General features: G+C 40.7%; 1 protein-coding gene and 1 long non-coding RNA gene across 2 annotated transcripts in view; one reads left to right on the top strand and one right to left on the bottom strand.

Moving 5' to 3' along the window:
• The first annotated feature begins 1071 nt into the window (after positions 1-1071).
• Positions 1072-17713, top strand: part of LOC138957594 (uncharacterized) — a 21019-nt gene continuing 4377 nt past the window's right edge. The window contains exon 1 of the long non-coding RNA XR_011453088.1: positions 1072-2140. This is a non-coding gene — a long non-coding RNA (uncharacterized lncRNA). The remainder of the gene's footprint in view (positions 2141-17713) is intronic.
• On the bottom strand, positions 11256-14078 carry LOC138957593 (uncharacterized). Its single transcript, XM_070328687.1, has 3 exons — positions 13949-14078; positions 12193-12317; positions 11256-11607 (listed from the first exon to the last, which is right to left on the bottom strand). The coding sequence occupies exons 1-3, from the start codon at positions 13949-13951 to the stop codon at positions 11352-11354; spliced, it is 384 nt and encodes a 127-aa protein (XP_070184788.1). The 5' UTR covers positions 13952-14078; the 3' UTR covers positions 11256-11351.

The raw sequence follows: 17713 nt of genomic DNA, 5'->3' as shown, positions 1-17713 counted from the left end.
GGCATTCAGAAGTTCAACATACCACATCTTAGAAAGATAGAATAAATATGTTTCTTAAATACGCTCAGCATCCTTGCTCGAGATCGAGTGCATGACGTTTAAAATTCGCTTTGTCAACAATAAAAATCAATTATACACAGCGTTCGTGTGCATTGTCACCGTTTATCTTGATTTTATTTGATGTCTCCTCGACTTCTCTTCTGCTTTTGTGAATTTTCTTTTCAATGTTACCTTTGATTTTAGTTCTAATGCATCAGCTGTATCGATCAGGTACCGCCCTGATATGGCCCTTCGTGGTCGGCTGGGCGTTAAGCAAACAAACAAACAAAAAACCGAGCAAGTGTCTTTGCCAGAGTTCAAAGCACATTTTACTCCAGGCGGTATTGGTTAATAAGCTCAAACGCCCAGTAAGAGAAAATGAAGTATGTAGTTTTCAAAGTTTAGTGCTGTGGATGAAAGTCAATGAGAAATTGTTGTAGAATATATTTCCTCGTCACTTACTGCAGATTTGTGCATTGGGAAACTATGAATTGTAAATGGTGTTGATTAAAGAGAAGCAACACTATTCACTAATCGAATCCCTGATTTATAAGTCAGATCTTTACCTTTATAAGCTTATACCACTGCAAGTTAGTTAGTTAGTTAGTTGTTGCTTTTTGGGTCCAGTGGACCATATAGGCCAAATCAGGACCCCACCACTGCAAGTACCCTGTCAGGTAATTAATATGAATGGAGTCCTCCCCTCCTCTTCTGACGGTAGCTGTATTACTGAAGTACAAATTCATGATTAAACTTAATGTACTGAAAAAACAAAGATAATTAACGTGGAAAAAGGGGGGAAGACTAACGCTATTCATTAATCGAATCCCTAAGTCAGATCTTTACCTGTAGAAGCTTAAAACACTGCAAGTACCCTGTCAGGTAATTAATATGAATGGAGTCCTCTCCTCCTTCTCTAACAGTAGCTGTATGTCTGAAGTACAAATTCATGATTAAGCTTAATGTACTGAAAAAAAGAGTGGGGATAATGTGGAAGAAGGGGGGTGGGGGGGACTACCAGGGACAAAGACATAGACATCGAAACTTTTATTATCTCAACTGCTAAATCAGTTTGTACCGGGCTCGCTCAATGCCTAAGAAGAGCAGATTTCAAGGTAACTTCCTTCCTGTTTACACCGTCTTGGCGATCTCCGTGGATACATCCAAACTTTCACACAGAATAAAGACCACCTTCCACTTGGATATATACCAACAATTAACATCCTGGGCCCTTTTTGTGTGAAGAGTGGGGAGGTATGTTGGATTCATGTCGTAAGTGTCACCTTATATAGTCAATTTTTCCGATCTCCCAGGTCAACTTATGTGCAGACCTGCTAGTGACTTAAACCCCCTTCGTGTGTACACGCAAGCACAAGACCAAGTGCGCACGGAAAGGATCCTGTAATCTATGTCAGAGTTCGGTGGGTTATAGAAACACGAAAATACCCAGCATGCCTACCCTGAAATCGGCGTATGCAGCCTGAAAGGCGGTGTAAAAATGGTCATACACGTAAAAATCCACTCGTGCTAAAAACATGAGTGAACGTGGGAGTCTAAGCCCATGAACGAAGAAGAAGAAGAAGAAGAAGAAGAAGAAGAAGAAGAAGAAGAAGAAGAAGAAGAAGAAGAAGAAGAAGAAGAAGAAGAAGAAGAAGAAGAAGAAGAAGAAGTCAATTTGTTAAATTAATTGAGCAAAAACGTCCAACTCTGTGCAGAAAGCAGCCAAACTGTAGAATTCTGGTATGAGTGTCTGAGCAGAAAGATGCTCGATCTTACCCAATATAAAAGACTGGACACATCTTTGGCGGTACACACGGAAGGAAGGCACGTTCATTTCATACTGAGTCTGTTCACTTCTGTTTCAGACACAACCCAGCACCATCAATCCAGAGAATCAGGACAAAGAACGGCTGTAGTCGGACAAACCAGAATCGGCCATCGATCGTCGTAAACCGCCAGTGCCAGAATCAGTCCGCATACCGACTTGGGACCATCACATCGTCCTTGCACCATGGTTGACTCACACAGTTTTGTGAACATGTTCTTCGTTTTCGCAGCAGTTCTACAGATCTCATCACTGGTTCACTGCCTTCCCGTTCAGGTAAGAACATAATACCATTGTAAGTGTCAATTTGTTTCGTGTCTAAATTATTTATGCATTTATTTGTTTGTTTATTTACTTATTAAGTGCAGTTTTTAGCTTCCACACCATACGGCATTTTTTATGACAGTCAAGATTTGTTAATGATGCTTTTGATCCCCTCAGGCGCAGGCACAAATAAGGTAATGGTGCGTAAATATCTCTCACCCCGGGCCCCCCCAAAAATTAAAAAAATTAGAATTCCGCACACCCGATCCATTCATATAATAATTCTCCGATATCAGCCCCCCCCCTCCCCCGCAGACACAAGAATTCACGTGGGGCTGGGCACAAAACAGACGCCTGTCGCAAATCATTTTTCATTTTCACTTTCACAACTTTGTCGTCCCATCGTTGTGAAATTCGGATCACCTTCTCCAAGTGGAACGCTATCCATAACAGGATCGCGCTACCTATGAATGTACGTGTTTAGACATAATCAGCCTGTGAATGAATGTAAATGAACTAATACGCTGTCATACAGGAATCAAACACAACTCTAAATGTAAGTTCCCTTTACTGTATTAATCAGCTATGACAACGTACACACAAATACACACAATCATGAACATAAATGTTAGGTACTCAAAAATCCGGTACTCACAGTTTTGTAGCAAAAAACCACTAGAGATGACAATCTCGTACAATTGCACTATCAAAACTCTCTACTCTTCACTCAGGTAAAGAAATACAAACAGTCCGTGAACTCATAGGCACACGATATCTATTTTAAGTGTAACGACTCACGGCTCTTGTATATTCAAAAATCACCGTCTGCTCTGTCTACTAAATATTCCTTATCTCTTTAAGTATTCAAGTTCTTGTAGACATATTTTAATTCTGGTCCTACACAGAATCACACAGCGTCTATAGCCGTACACTAGGAAATGTATTTACTACTAGATCCTTCTACTGGCGACCTCGGTCTACGCAGTAACTATCGCCCAGTGACCTCTATGGTCCAACTATACGGACACAAAATAACCGTGCTCTAGCTTCTAGAAATCCCGTCAAATCTCAGCTAGGCGAGTCAATAGGTAAGATAATCCGGCGGCTGCTCAGATCCTTAGTACTGTCATCTGGTCGCTACCTTCCTGCCTGACCGGTTATACGACGCACTGCACAACATAAATAGCGGACATCTTGTCTTAAATATCTGTCTGCTATGTTTAAAGTTACAGTGTTAGTCGATTCAACTTATGCGATAAACATTCACGATATTCAAATGCTTATTCCATTTACCTTGAACGTGCTTTACGCGGGCTTCCTTTCTCCCGGTCGATTCCTCTGACAAACCCCTCTCTGTCGCCGGACAGTGGTCAAGTGTAACGATATCTGCGTTGCGATTCACAACGTCAACTCTCTCAGTCAGTGAGTGAGCTGAATTCACAGTACGTGCTACGTCACTTCTATATTCCGTGATTTCCTTCACACAGCCGACTGCACTTCTGGCAGCATGATCGAGGTCTTTTACCTGACACACTGGTGACACAGAGGTGGGACATGGATACCGTCTCTGAGTCTGCGCATGGAGTTGGCCTGTGTCCATCCCGGTCCGGATTAGAAACCGTGACCTGCGGATAATAAGTCATGTGCTCTTTGAATTGAGGCAACCGGGCACACACGTACAGACACACGCAGACACATACGCATTTCAACGCACACAGAGACAGACAGACAGACAGACAGACAGACACACACACACACACACACACACACACAGAGAAAGACACACGCACACACACACACACACACACACACACACACACACATTTCACTATCTCTCTCTCTCTCATTCTCTATCTACCACCTTTCTCTCACTCACTCTCTCTTTAACTATTCTATTCTATTCACACACACACAAACACACACACACACACACACACACAGATAGACACATTTCACTCTCTCTCTCATTCGCTATATCTACCACCTCTCTCTCACTCACTCTCTCCTTTTCCCTCGCTACCACCCCCCCCCCCTCCTTTGCCACAGTGAGCAAGGGGATCAAGCAAAAGAGTTCCGTCGGTGCATGTGGCCATCAGTCAGCCGGAGTCAACAGGATCAGATGCAAAACGCGATGCTGCTTCCACCCCTCACTTTCTAACCCTGTCGCATCCTGTCCTAACTTCGTAGTGCGTTTCCCCGACTGTGGACAACCATTCTTTTATTTACAACAAACAAGCAAGCAAACAAACAAACAGACAAAACAAACAGTCACCCAGCCAACCAACCAACCATCCAACCAACCAACCAACCAATCAAACAAACAACCAATCAACCAAACAACCAAACAAACAACCAAACATAAGGAGAGAAAGAAATATATTGATGCCACTGGAGTCTTTTTGTATGTCAAAGAAGTCTGATATAGCTGAGAACAGTGACTTTTTAAATTAACAAGAAAGCAAGCGATACTTTTTTTGTCCAATGAAAGAGAATTCTATGTTCCGGGAGTCTGGTACGAATTTCCTGGACAGTAGAAATATTAGGTGCGCTTTTTTTTATGCTTTTTTTTTTGGCAATAAATTAAATCACCAAAAGACTAGATGCTTTCACCAAAAGAATTGCTTAGTTAGCAAAAGATATTCCAACAAAAAATCGGATGTTTCCACCCACAAAATAGATGCTTCTAGCAAAAAAAACAATTGATTCTACCAAAAAAAGAAATGAGACTTGCAAAAGAATTCTCAACAAAAAAACGAATTATTTCAACAACAAAATAGCTACTGTCAGCAAAAATATAAAGTATAGTGTACTTTCAGAGACAAAATAGTGTCACTCCATATCATAATCATAATTGTACGTCCAAAGAAAGTTAAATGAAAATGATAAAATCAGTGTACAGAGTAGTCAAGATCAGTGTGTTCACTGCCTGATAAGCGCTGGTCTCGACAGCTTCGGGCGCCCGCGCTTTCGCTTCTGGCCGATTGGGATGGTATTTATAATGGGTCCAATAGTCAGTTTTTGCAACTGTGCATGCATGGTATCCTATAATCAATCGATTCCACTTTCGATGTTTCCAACATATACCGTAAAATCCCAACAAACGCCCAGTATCTAGCAAACGCCCACCCCCTACTTTTGGCCACATGTTGTGCAGAGGGGTCACTACCTTGCAAACGCCCACCCCGGTTTTTTGTTTTTTAAAATTTGTTTTAAGACAGTCGGCCTCCTTTATCTACGATTTGTGCACACTGTTCAATCGTTCGCCTTTTTTGTTTGGGTTTTTTTTGGGTGGGGGGGGGGGTGGAGGGGATAAAATTACGTCATGTCTTTCAGTGACGTCGTTCAGTGACGTCTTTCATTGAGTGTTGAACACTTCTCTCGTTGACAAGCACTTCCTTTCTAAGCTTATGTTCAGCCATGCCGAAGCACAAATCATATACAGTGACATACAAACTGAAAGCCCTGAGATATCTTGAAAACGAAGCTGCAGGCAATGTTTCGTTATGTGCCCGCGAGTTTTCTTTTGACAGAAAAAAGAATGAGAGAGTGGAGGGAACACAGAAACATATTAGAACAGCAATACGGGAAAGAAAAGGAAAAATGAAAGTTGTCTGAAAGACCGCCAGTTAGATCTGAAGAAGTTGAACAAGTTGTGATGGAATACTTGGAAGAGGGTCTCCAAACAAGAGAAGAAACTGTGTTTGTGCTGACGTTATTCTGAGAAAAATCAAGGTCACTTTTGTTCTTTTTTTTTCTATAACAGAACGTTGATCTGTGTTTGCGTAAACAAACGGTGTGTTTATTTTTTTTATTAAAATTGCATAAATCACATGGTTGTATCACTTTTTTTCTCTCTGAAAATGTGATGACACTTTATCTTGCAAAGGGGTGTATACCTAGCAAACGCCCACCCCCTACTTTTTCCCGAAATATGTGCGGAGGGGGGTGGGCGTATGCTGGGGATTTTACGGTAGATCTCACTTTTGATGTATCGAATAGTCAGTAGATCCCACTTTTGATGAATCAAATAGGCAGTAGATTCCCCAGCCAGTGTACCCAATATTATTCAGGGGCGGATCAGTTGCTTTGTAAGGGGGGGTGCACTTTGAATCGAAAGTGAATGTGATGGGCGCGAAGCGCCCGAATTTGCTAGGGGGGTCCGGGGGCATGCTCCCCCCGGAAATTTGTTTTGCCCAAAGAAGCAAAATGGTGCCATCTGGTGCCATTTGAACTTAGAAATGGTCATAGAATCAGCTTTCCAAATTTTTTTTTTTTTTTGCTGGAGGGCAACCTGTGCACCCCCCCTCCCCCCCCCCCTCGTCCGCCCCTGAATATTATTCCCCCCTCTGCTTCTTTCTCTCTGTAAACTTGTAGGGCTAGTTATTTTTCGGTAACTTACCCAACAACCAAAATCACTTACCCAACAACGGGTCTGAATCCTCGATAGCTCATGGGTAGAGACTGTACACATTGTGGATCTACTTTTTGCGACTCAAAAGTTCAGAACACTCTAATGTACAAAATATACATTTCTGGAGCAAACAATACAACCATACCGCATTTAAGGGGTTACTTGTGTGTTCAAATCGCTCGACAGAAACATTACACATTTTGTGCACAGGTTCCTCTAAGCAATATGGACACATCTGTGCAAAGAAAAAAGGTGGTTGTCTTATTAACCTTTTTTTTTAAATTTTTTTACTGGGGGTTGTCAAGTACGATTTTGCGAAAAACACTGCGATTCTTAACATGATCCCAACTGACATATTTAGCTCTACAAATGATAAATGAAACATTAGTTTGTGTAGATAAATGAATGGAGAGTATAACTTTATCATAAAACGGTACTTATCAACGTGCATTTTCAGAAAATGATCGAGGTTTCTCGAGGGCGTACACATAAAAATATCACTCCTTTAGTAGCAAAAACGTATTTAAAAAAAATTCGCTCAACAGAACATAACTAAACTTGAACACAGCTAAGTTCACTGTATACAGATACAATACCTGTAAACAAAATAAGTTGTTGCCTTATTGTCTGCTTCACAATTATTCCCGTACCAACCCCACCCCCATATCTTGACTGACAAAAATGATAAAAAGAAATAATTTGGGAGCGCTGTAGGTCAGTTGGTAGAGCGCTGGACTTGTGATACATGAGTTTGAATCAGGGTGAAGGGTTGGGGGTGGGAACATTTGTGTGCAAAGTTTCATGAAGATCTGTCCAGTAAATTTCTATGAATCGCACACCATACCACACCACACACACACACACACACACATACCTTCCTTACCCCCAAAGTGGGTGACCTGTCAAAAAAGGCACAAATGGGTTCCAGCATTTCCGTTAGTCCTACGCTTCCACAATTGCGTCATAAGCTTCATTGCTGTCTATCTATTTGTGCAAGTATATAATATTTGCAAAATATTATTCAGGTGTCACACAAAAATGATTGGAAAAAGTGGGTTAATATTAAAACTGGGTTGATTCTATATTTAGAATTATATTTTTGATTTTTACACAGTGCACACTAAAGTAGGTAAGTGGGTTGATATGAGAAATTGGGTTCTTGCTATATTTATTATTAAGATGATTAAAGGGTGTACACTAAAGTCGAAAAATTAAATAGTAAATTAATGTTGGGAGTAATGTATAGAAATATAGTTATTTTCAGTGGTATCATAACTTCCATCTTAAAAGTAAACAGTATATGGTCACCGGTAGTGTTGGTTTTTTTTGTTAGGTTTATTTTATCTTGATTTGCGTATCAATGCTTCAAGGCCCACTCCCAGACAGTGACCCGATCTGTTTTTGCACAGGAAGGACTGTCTATACAATGTGTGGGGAGTTTTGTTTGACTTGTTTTACAAAAACCTTAGTAGGAAAACTCTTTGCTTCAGAATGTATGTGTATCATATGTTTGGTTTCAAAGCTTTTGAGTCCAAAAGTGAAAATAAAACAGTGGATGCAAATGGATCTCATTATTTAAATTTCTTGCAGAGAGCTAGTTTAAAAGAGAAAGAGAGTGAGAGAGAGAGAGTCAGACAGACAGACAGACAGACAGAGAAAGAGAGAGAGAGAGAGAGAGAGAGAGAGAGAGAGAAAGAGAGAGAGAGAGAGAAAGAGAGAGAGAGAGAGAAAGAGAGAGAGAGAGAGAGAGAGAGAGAGGAGGCTAGTCATCAAAAAAGAACAGATTCAGAAACCATATACAATTTTTGTTTTAATCAAATAATTGTAAACCATCCAAGAAGATGTTCAGATTCGATCAAACAACATCATAACGAAAAAGTGATTAACATGAACATCTGAATTATGTCCACAAAGATCATGCAATCAAAACCCAAAACGAGCAAATAAAAGGGAAATAACATCACTATAAGTTGGTTTCACAAATTAGAAATCGTTCTCCGCTTTTTGCATTCATCTTAAGAAGTGCAGTGACTGCTGCTTTTTAAATTCAAATTTGTATACAGGTACAACCAATTAAAAAGGTCTTTCCTGTCTCTAGTTGTTTGTTGCTGGTTTGTTGTTCAAAGCTAGAAAAAGTCAGAAATGCCAAAATAGAGACCAAATTACAAAGTTTAAGTCAGAGTCTGTCATGTGAAAATGTTTACATGGGAAGGATTGTCGCTTAATTCAAATGTCAAAACAGACACAAGTATTTACACAAGTGAAACCAAATAAAAACATTTTCAAAGAAACAGACAATATGAGACAAACTATGTATTGACATAATTATATGGACCTCTAATCCAGCTCTCAGAGTATTTCTGGAAACTAAAACCCATAATTATAAAATTAAAAGCAACACCCATCAAACATAGATTTCAGATGGGCTAAATCAAATAAAATTGATGAAGCAAAATGAAAGTAAAATTAAACCAGGGGAGTTCCTAAACAAAAACCATCAGTGGTTATATCATGTACATGTATGATTATCGCAAACTACAATCCAACTCCAACTCACCATAATCTGACTTTGAAAACACATTAGTTCAGAATGTAATGCACTGACTGAACCACAGATCTGATTGTACGCAAATGACAATAATGACCAGAATAAAACAGAAAAGAAATGTGAAGATTGTCAGAATGTAACAAACCCATTCATCATCCTCAGATTCAATATCAAGCAAAAGAGTTTTAACATTTCACATGCACACACCATGGTCAATCAAGTACAGTGGAACCTCCCCTTTAAGACCCTCCAATTTAAGACTCCCTCCTTTGGAATCAATCAATGACGCTTATATCGCGCATATTCCGTGGGTACAGTTCTAGGCGCTCTGCAGTGATGCCGTGTGAGATGAAATTTTATACGGCCAGTAGATTGCAGCCATGTCGGCGCATATTTACCTTTCACGGCCTTATTCCAAGTCACACGGGTATGGTAGACAATTATTAACTGTGCCTAAGCAATTTTGCCAGGAAAGACCTTTTTGTCAATCGTGGGATCTTTAACGTGCACACCCAATGTAGTATACACGGGGGGTGGTTCGGACACCGAAGAGAGTCTGCACACAAAGTTGACTCTGTGAAATAAATTTCCGCCGAACCTGGGATCGAACTCGCGCTGACAGCGGCCAACTGAATACAAATCCAGCGCGCTACCAACTGAGCTATATCCCCGCCCCATGGAAGACCTTGTTTTCTCAGACTTTCTGTTCATAACCTGTGGAGGTCTTAAAAGGGGGGTCCCACTGTAACCAAAATGGTACCAGACTCGTGCACTGACTGAACCACCCCTGGTTGAGTGTTTTGACTGTACACAAAATATAGCAAAACCTTATCTGAAGAGCATTAAAACACATGCTTATGGACTAGATGTACTCATATGATGATAATGACCAGAATAAACAGAAAAGAAATGTGAAGATTGTCAGAATGTAGCAATATATGTTATGACTATGAAACTGATATACTGACTGAACCACACACTGTTGAGTGTTCTTAACATTAAAAAAAAATGTAACACACACTCATCTCCAGCACGTTACAAGTAAAACACTGGGACATGAGACTAAATGTACACATAGTCATATGATGATAATGACCAGAATAAAACAGCAATTTTACAGCCTGTAACGAGTCGTCAGAGACAGAGATATATGTCATCGTGGATCAGCAATCAAAATGACTGACACAAAAGTTGGAATTGACTAGAATACAGTAGAAGTCCTCTGAAAATTGCCCCGGCCAGTGTCGAGTATGATTCTGACTGACAGTCTTTTTTCCAGGATGTGGTGAACTTTTTCCACGTCAGCAAGTGAGGGCAGGAGCTTTGGCTTGTTCATCTTGGCACGTGTAATGGACTGTGATGCACATGCAGACACAGAGTCATACCATTCTCCATCATACAGACTTTCAAACCTGTCCATCTTGTCCCTGAGATCAGTGTCATGCTTTTTGATTGCTTCAGCCTTCAGTATCTTGCAACACTTCTTCAACGAGTAACCGATCTTCAGAGCAAGGTTTCCTTTACAAAAAGAATGACTTGACTCCCGAAAATGTCCGAACTCTTTTACGACCAAAAATCCTCTCCCCAAACTGCAGAATGAGGCTATCCCCTTCAATCACCTGCTTGATGTCATCATCTCTTAATTTATTCAGCACGTTCTAATAAAACAATGTGGGTGACAATTTGTTGACTGGCAACATCAATCTGCCCATCTGTGCAGCCTGACCTTTCTTGTGGACTACCCTCTGTGTTTTGTGGACAAGTTTTAGCATGCCTGGCTACAAACCTGCGCAGATACAGGCCTTTGCAGTGCAGACAAGCTCGGAAGTCCTCAGGACGTCGATTGGTTTTACGGTACTAGGGAATCACCTCTAGGACTCGGCGGTTGTTCTTAAAATCACTGGCATCCTGCAGCTGGACAAAGGCATGTCGGCGTTGCTTTGATCCTTTCGACATCTCCAAGACTCGGGCTACCTTAAGTTCAAGTTTATGCACACGCTGAAGATGTGTGGACATTTTCAGCACCATTTTCTTACAAAATAGACAACAATGTTTTTTGTCCCATTTGTGCTTTTTTCGAGCAGACACTGTCACCCCCTCCTGCTGATCAGTTTGTTTTGGAGAAGTCACAGGTGTTGTTAAAGGTGGAGTACGAGCCAGAGCCGGAAACAACACACTTCCTGTGTCAGACTCGGATGAATCTGGAACCTCTGAGATTGAGTCCACATCTGGACCCTCTAAGATTGACTCCACATCTGGACCCTCTAAGTTACTCTAAGATTGAGTCCACATTTGAAACTTCTAAGATTGAGTCCACATCTGGAACGTCTAAGATTGAGTCCACATCTGGAACGTCTGAGATTGAGTCCACATCTGGAACGTCTGAGATTGAGTCCACATCTGGAACGTCTGAGATTGAGTCCATGTCTGAGCTGGAGTTGGCACTCGATGTACTTGGTTGGTACGTACTCTGACATGTCATCTTCTGATGACAAGGGGCCTGGACTCTTCTGTTTGGTCCTGAAACAAAACAGAAGAAGAGGAAAGTCAGGGATGGACATATACTGCTCTACATCAAATACAAAGGGCAGATAGGTTCAGGTGTAGATCTTAATGATCAGTGAGTTTATCTTAAATAAGTTACAAAAATAAGTTTTCCTTATAATCCTGTAGAAAATACACAAAAATCTTGTCACACTCGCAGCCATTTTTATCTAATGTGAAAGAACTACAAACAAATATCAGTTGATCTCCCCCCCCCCCCCCCCCATTACAGCTTTAAGAAGCATTAGTTTCTTCTTTTTTTTGGAAGCATCAGAACAAAAATAGCTGAATCTTGTTTTAAATATACAGCATTCAGCCCGACATGTGACGCTGAAATCAGTCAACACTTTGTTTATTTTTTGTCTTCTGCGACAGATCTTTCCCTTTCTTTCTTTATTTGGTGTTTAACGTCGTTTTCAACCACGAAGGGTTATAAGATTTTTCCCTGAAGCAGAGGCTTCTGTATCGTAGCAAAAGGTGCAAACCTGTTGCATTCTACGCCAAAATAGTATCAGTTGGCAGCTCTGCATGACATCAGTGTACGTATATAACTTCACTAACCTGAGTCCGTCAATAACAAGCGGGCCTGTCTTCGTGGACTTGAGCTTGGCGGCGGTGGTGGAGAAGACGTAGTTGTCGTGCGTCAGCTTCAGTTTGTTTGTCTCCACCTCACGGCTACGTAGTTCCTGGCCCGACACATGCATATTCATGATTATGATGAGTCAGCTTAAGATCTAGAGGGAGGGGGGGGGAAGAGAGAGAGAGAAAGAGAAAGAGAGAGAGAGAGAGAGAGAGAGAGAGAGAGAGAGAGAGAGAGAGAGAGAGAGAGAGAGAGAGCTAGGCGGTTGAAAAGACTTAGTTGTCGGGGGTCAGCTTCAGGTTATTCGTCTCCTGCTCGAGGTGACGGAGCACCAGGCCATACACCGGGGCTGAGATGCACGACAAAGTTGCCACCCAAACGACTGACACCCTCAGTGTTGGATTGGTTGAAACTGAGATGTGTTGTGATTTCAACCAATCAGAACCCGTGGTTTGTTCTTTCCAGTTTGGGTGGCAACAAGTTTTGGTTCGTGCACCTCAGCCCTGGATAATCATGATAGTTGTCATCCTAATTTGCATAAACTGCAGTTTTTTTGTTTTGGCGCATTGTTATATGAGGTGACTGAGACTTTCGATCAGTAACTAAAATGTGACACACACACACATACGAGATTGAGAGAGAAAGAGAAGAGATATGCACAGAGATACACAAACACACATTCACAAACAACGCTAAAGACACAAATGCAGCCCCCAAAACATACATACACATGACCTCTCCACCGCTCCCTACGCATTGTTACTGAAGAACTGTAGCTTAGAGCGCATGTCACGGTTCTCCTCAAAGTCAAACATCTTCTCCAGATATATATATATGATGGCGCATAATAATAGTATGCATCTGCGTCATGATTATATTGTCTCTCTCTCATGCTCTAGACCTTCAACAGCTGCAGAATGTGAATGTTGGTCCTCACTTCACATAACATCCCTGCTGTTCCATCCCATCCATCCCTTGCTCACATCCTCGACTTTTCTACTGCGGTCTACATTCCTTCATCTTATTCTGTGTAGCTGAATTAAGAGAAGACAATCATCAACATGATAATCTGCCCTTACTTGTTAAGAAATCTCTTGACCTCATTCCCCTCTAATTCAATTTAGTTTCACAAGAAAGATCCATGTCAGATGTGTAAGAAAAGTGGGTTTACGCTGCATGTAAACATCTGTGGTAAATAGAGGTTTTGGCAATGAAAAAATAAAAGATTGTTAAAAGTGGGTTTACGGTTACTCTCTGCAAAAGATCCGTGTCACTTTATTTAAATACATATGACGATGGGTATGAGAGCTGAATAGTCTTTAAAATACTGTCATCATAGGTTACTGAGGCCATGGACAGTGTGATATGTGGTCTGTTATCCTCTGCAACGCATGTGTGTCAAAAGTGGGTTCACGCTGTGTAAATGTGTTTGTAATAAAAGTGGGTGTACACTTTCTGTCTTTATTTGGTGTTTAACGTCGTTTTCAACCATGAAGGTTATATCGCGACGAGGATTTACACTGTTAAAATGATGAATGCTAGTAAGCTTAAAGCGGGCTTACAATTAATCTTTGCAAAAGCTCCCTGTCATAATGTGTTAACAGGAACAATGGGTAAACAAGCCTCAGACTACAGAAACAAGCCTGCCAGAAAACATCTCTGTATGTAGGACTGGGACAGTGTATTTCTGCACCCCACTAAAATAGTAAAATGTTACAGACATGACAAAGCACTCACCATGCATCAGCTGAGGTGTCCATACAGGGTCCTGTGTCACTTGCCTCACTGATCCTGTTCCAATAAATAAAAGCAGTGAATTAACAAATGCGCATAAAATGTTGATGAATACAACACCAATAGCCAGGAAGATATAAACAAAGTTAGATACAATAAGTATTGCGTGAGGTGAGATACCACAAACAAAAACACACACAACAACAGGACTACCTCACCACAATTTAGTTTCACATAAAAGTTCAGTCCTTGTCAGATGTGTTATAAAAGAGGGTTTACGATGTATACATGTATATGTCGAAAAGAGGTTTTTGCAATGTCAAAATAAAAGATATTTAAACAAGTCGCGTAAGGCGAAAATACAATATTTAGTCAAGTAGCTGTCGAACTCACAGAATGAAACTGAACGCAATGCCATTTTTCAGCAAGACCGTATACTCGTAGCATCGTCAGTCCACCGCTCATGGCAAAGGCAGTGAAATTGACAAGAAGAGCGGGGTAGTAGTTGCGCTAAGAAGGATAGCACGCGTTTCTGTACCTCTCTTTGTTTTAACTTTCTGAGCGTGTTTTTAATCCAAACATATCATATCTATATGTTTTTGGAATCAGGAACCGACAAGGAATAAGATGAAAGTGTTTTTAAATTGATTTGGACAATTTAATTTTGATAATAATTTTTATATATTTCATTTTCAGAGCTTGTTTTTAATCCAAATATAACATATTTATATGTTTTTGGAATCAGCAAATGATGGAGAATAAGATAAACGTAAATTTAGATCGTTTTATAAATTTTTATTTTTTTTTACAATTTTCAGATTTTTAATGACCAAAGTCATTAATTAATTTTTAAGCCACCAAGCTGAAATGCAATACCGAAGTCCGGGCTTCGTCGAAGACTACTTGACCAAAGTTTCAACCAATTTGGTTAAAAAATGAGGGCGTGACAGTGCCGCCTCAACTTTCACGAAAAGCCGGATATGACGTCATCAAAGACATTTATCAAACAAGAAGGGCAAAGCCCATACGACTCACATGCTTTACACATTTTTCCTACCAAAATACATGTGACCTTGACCCAAGGTCAAGGTCATCCAAGGTCATGCAACACAAAGCTGTTAATTCAAGACATAGGAAGTACAATGGTGCTTATTGGCTCTTTCTACCATGAGATATGGTCACTTTTAGTGGTTCACTACCTTATTTTGGTCACATTTCATAAGGGTCAAAGTGACCTTGACCTTGATCATATGTGACCAAATGTGTCTCATGATGAAAGCATAACATGTGCCCCACATAATTTTTAAGTTTGAAACAGTTATCTTCCATAGTTCAGGGTCAAGGTCACTTCAAAATATGTATACAATCCAACTTTGAAGAGCTCCTGTGACCTTGACCTTGAAGCAAGGTAAACCAAACTGGTATCAAAACATGGGGCTTACTTTGCCCTATATATCATATATAGATGAGGTATTGAATCTCAAAAACTTTAGAGAAAATGTGAAAAATGTGAAAAATAGCTGGTTTTTAGGCAACATTTATGGCCCCTGCGACCTTGACCTTGAAGCAAGGTCAAGATGCTATGTATGTTTTTTGGGGCCTTGTCATCATACACCATCTTGCCAAATTTGGTACTGATAGACTGAATAGTGTCCAAGAAATATCCAACGTTAAAGTTTTCCGGACGGACGGACGTCCGGACGTCCGGACGGACGGACGGACGGACGGACGGACGACTCGGGTGAGTACATAGACTCACTTTTGCTTCGCATGTGAGTCAAAAAATGGAAAAAACGTTCGGGGATTTCATACCCAGGAACTCTCATGTCAAATTTCATAAAGATCGGTCCAGTAGTTTAGTCTGAATCGCTCTACACACACACATACACACACACACACGCACAGACACACATACACCACGACCCTCGTTTCGATTCCCCCTCGATGTTAAAATATTTAGTCAAAACTTGACTAAATATAAAAAGATTTGCAAAAGATCCCTGTCAGTATATTTATACATGATAAGATGATGGGTATGAGAGCTGCATAGTCTTAAAAATACAGGGACGTAGCACACCTAATAAAAGTGGTAGGGCGGAAAAAAATGGAAGACAAAATGCTGAGACAGCTAAGGAAATATGGGGCTTACACTACCGCCCCCCCCCCCTTCCCGTCCCCTTGTAATGGTCTAAAAAAGAAAGAAAACATGATGCGATTTCGTGCCTTCTGAGCTCAGTTCCATCTAATCATCTTTCCATCCTCCACCAAACAGCGGGCTGGTGAATGTATCAGTGATTATCAATCGACTTACATTTATATCTAAATTCCGATACGTTGAATGTGATGAGCACTTACTTCAAATGACTTTCGTCTTCATTATTGTCTAGTGTGTTAAAAAGCAAGGATTGACAAACTGGTTTACTTCTAAACAAGCAATTTATTGATCCGTCCAGCCATCAACATTGGCAGCCTGAGTGATGACTGAAAAATAGAGGGATTTGTCAGAATATTTTTAGCGCGTTTTCGATCCATCACAACCAGGATGCACACTTGTGTCCATTGTTCAATTCTCTCTCTACATGTTGTTTCATGTGACACTGTTAACCCCACAAGTTACTGTGTTACTCAATTGTTATGGCGTACTTACGGTTGACACACAATCACTCACCCCTCAGTCTGACCCCAGCTTCACACACAGAATATACAAAACATTTCTTACCTCCATTGTTTCTCATGGGAGCAGACGGACGAAGAAGCAATTTGGCGCCAATACTTTTATGGCCTGACGGAACTCGTCACGTGTGACGTTCTCGTCAAAATAAGACGTCATCCTATTCCAGCAGTTGACCAAGACTAACACACACAAAAAAAAACCCAAAAAACCGACCTTATGCCATCGCGTGAATACTACGTGGGGTGTTCTGTTGGTAGATCTCTCTCTCTCTCTCTCTCTCTCTCTCTCTCTCTCTCTCTCTCTCTCTCTCTCTCTCTCTCTCTCTCTCTCTCTCTCTCTCTCTCTCTCTCTCTCTCTTTTTTTTTTTTTTTTACGGAAAAAGTGGTCGGGCGGTCGCCCTACATGCCCTACCGGGTGCTACGTCCTGGTTACTGAGGCCATGGACAGTGTTCTCCTCTGCAACGCATGTGTGTCAAAAGTGGGTTCACACTGTGTAAATGTGTTTATAATAAAAGTGGGTTTACACTAATTTACACTGTTAAAATGAGGAATGATAGTAAGCTCAAAGCTTTGCAAAAACTCCCTGTCGTTATATGTTAAGAGGAACAATGGGTAAACAAGCCTCAAACTCTGTGCCTGCCAGAAAACCTCTCTCAGTCTCTGTATGTAGGACTGGGACAGTGTATTTCTGCACCCCACTAAAATAGTAAAATGTTACAGACATGACAAAGCACTCACCCTGCATCAACTGATGTGTCCATACACGGTCCTGTGTCACTTGCCTCACTGATCCTGTTCCAATAAATGAAAGCAGTGAAGTATCAAAAAGGCGCATTCATATCTTCTGATAAAGTATTGATAAAAAGCGAAAAGCCAGGAAGTATTAATAAACAAAATTAATTTTATTCAGTATTGTATGAGATACTGCAGTTAAAGCTCACACAACAACAGGACAACATCACCACAATTGAGTTTCACTTGAAAGTTCCTTGTCAGACGTGTAACACACTTCCTGTGTCAGACTCGGATGAATCTGGAACCTCTGAGATTGAGTCCACATCTGGACCCTCTAAGATTGAGTCCACATCTGGACC

Source organism: Littorina saxatilis, unplaced genomic scaffold (assembly GCF_037325665.1).
Source record: "Littorina saxatilis isolate snail1 unplaced genomic scaffold, US_GU_Lsax_2.0 scaffold_685, whole genome shotgun sequence".
NCBI lineage: Eukaryota > Metazoa > Mollusca > Gastropoda > Littorinimorpha > Littorinidae > Littorina > Littorina saxatilis.
The sequence above is the reverse complement of the archived record's forward strand: the minus strand, read 5'-3'. Positions and strand labels throughout refer to the sequence as shown.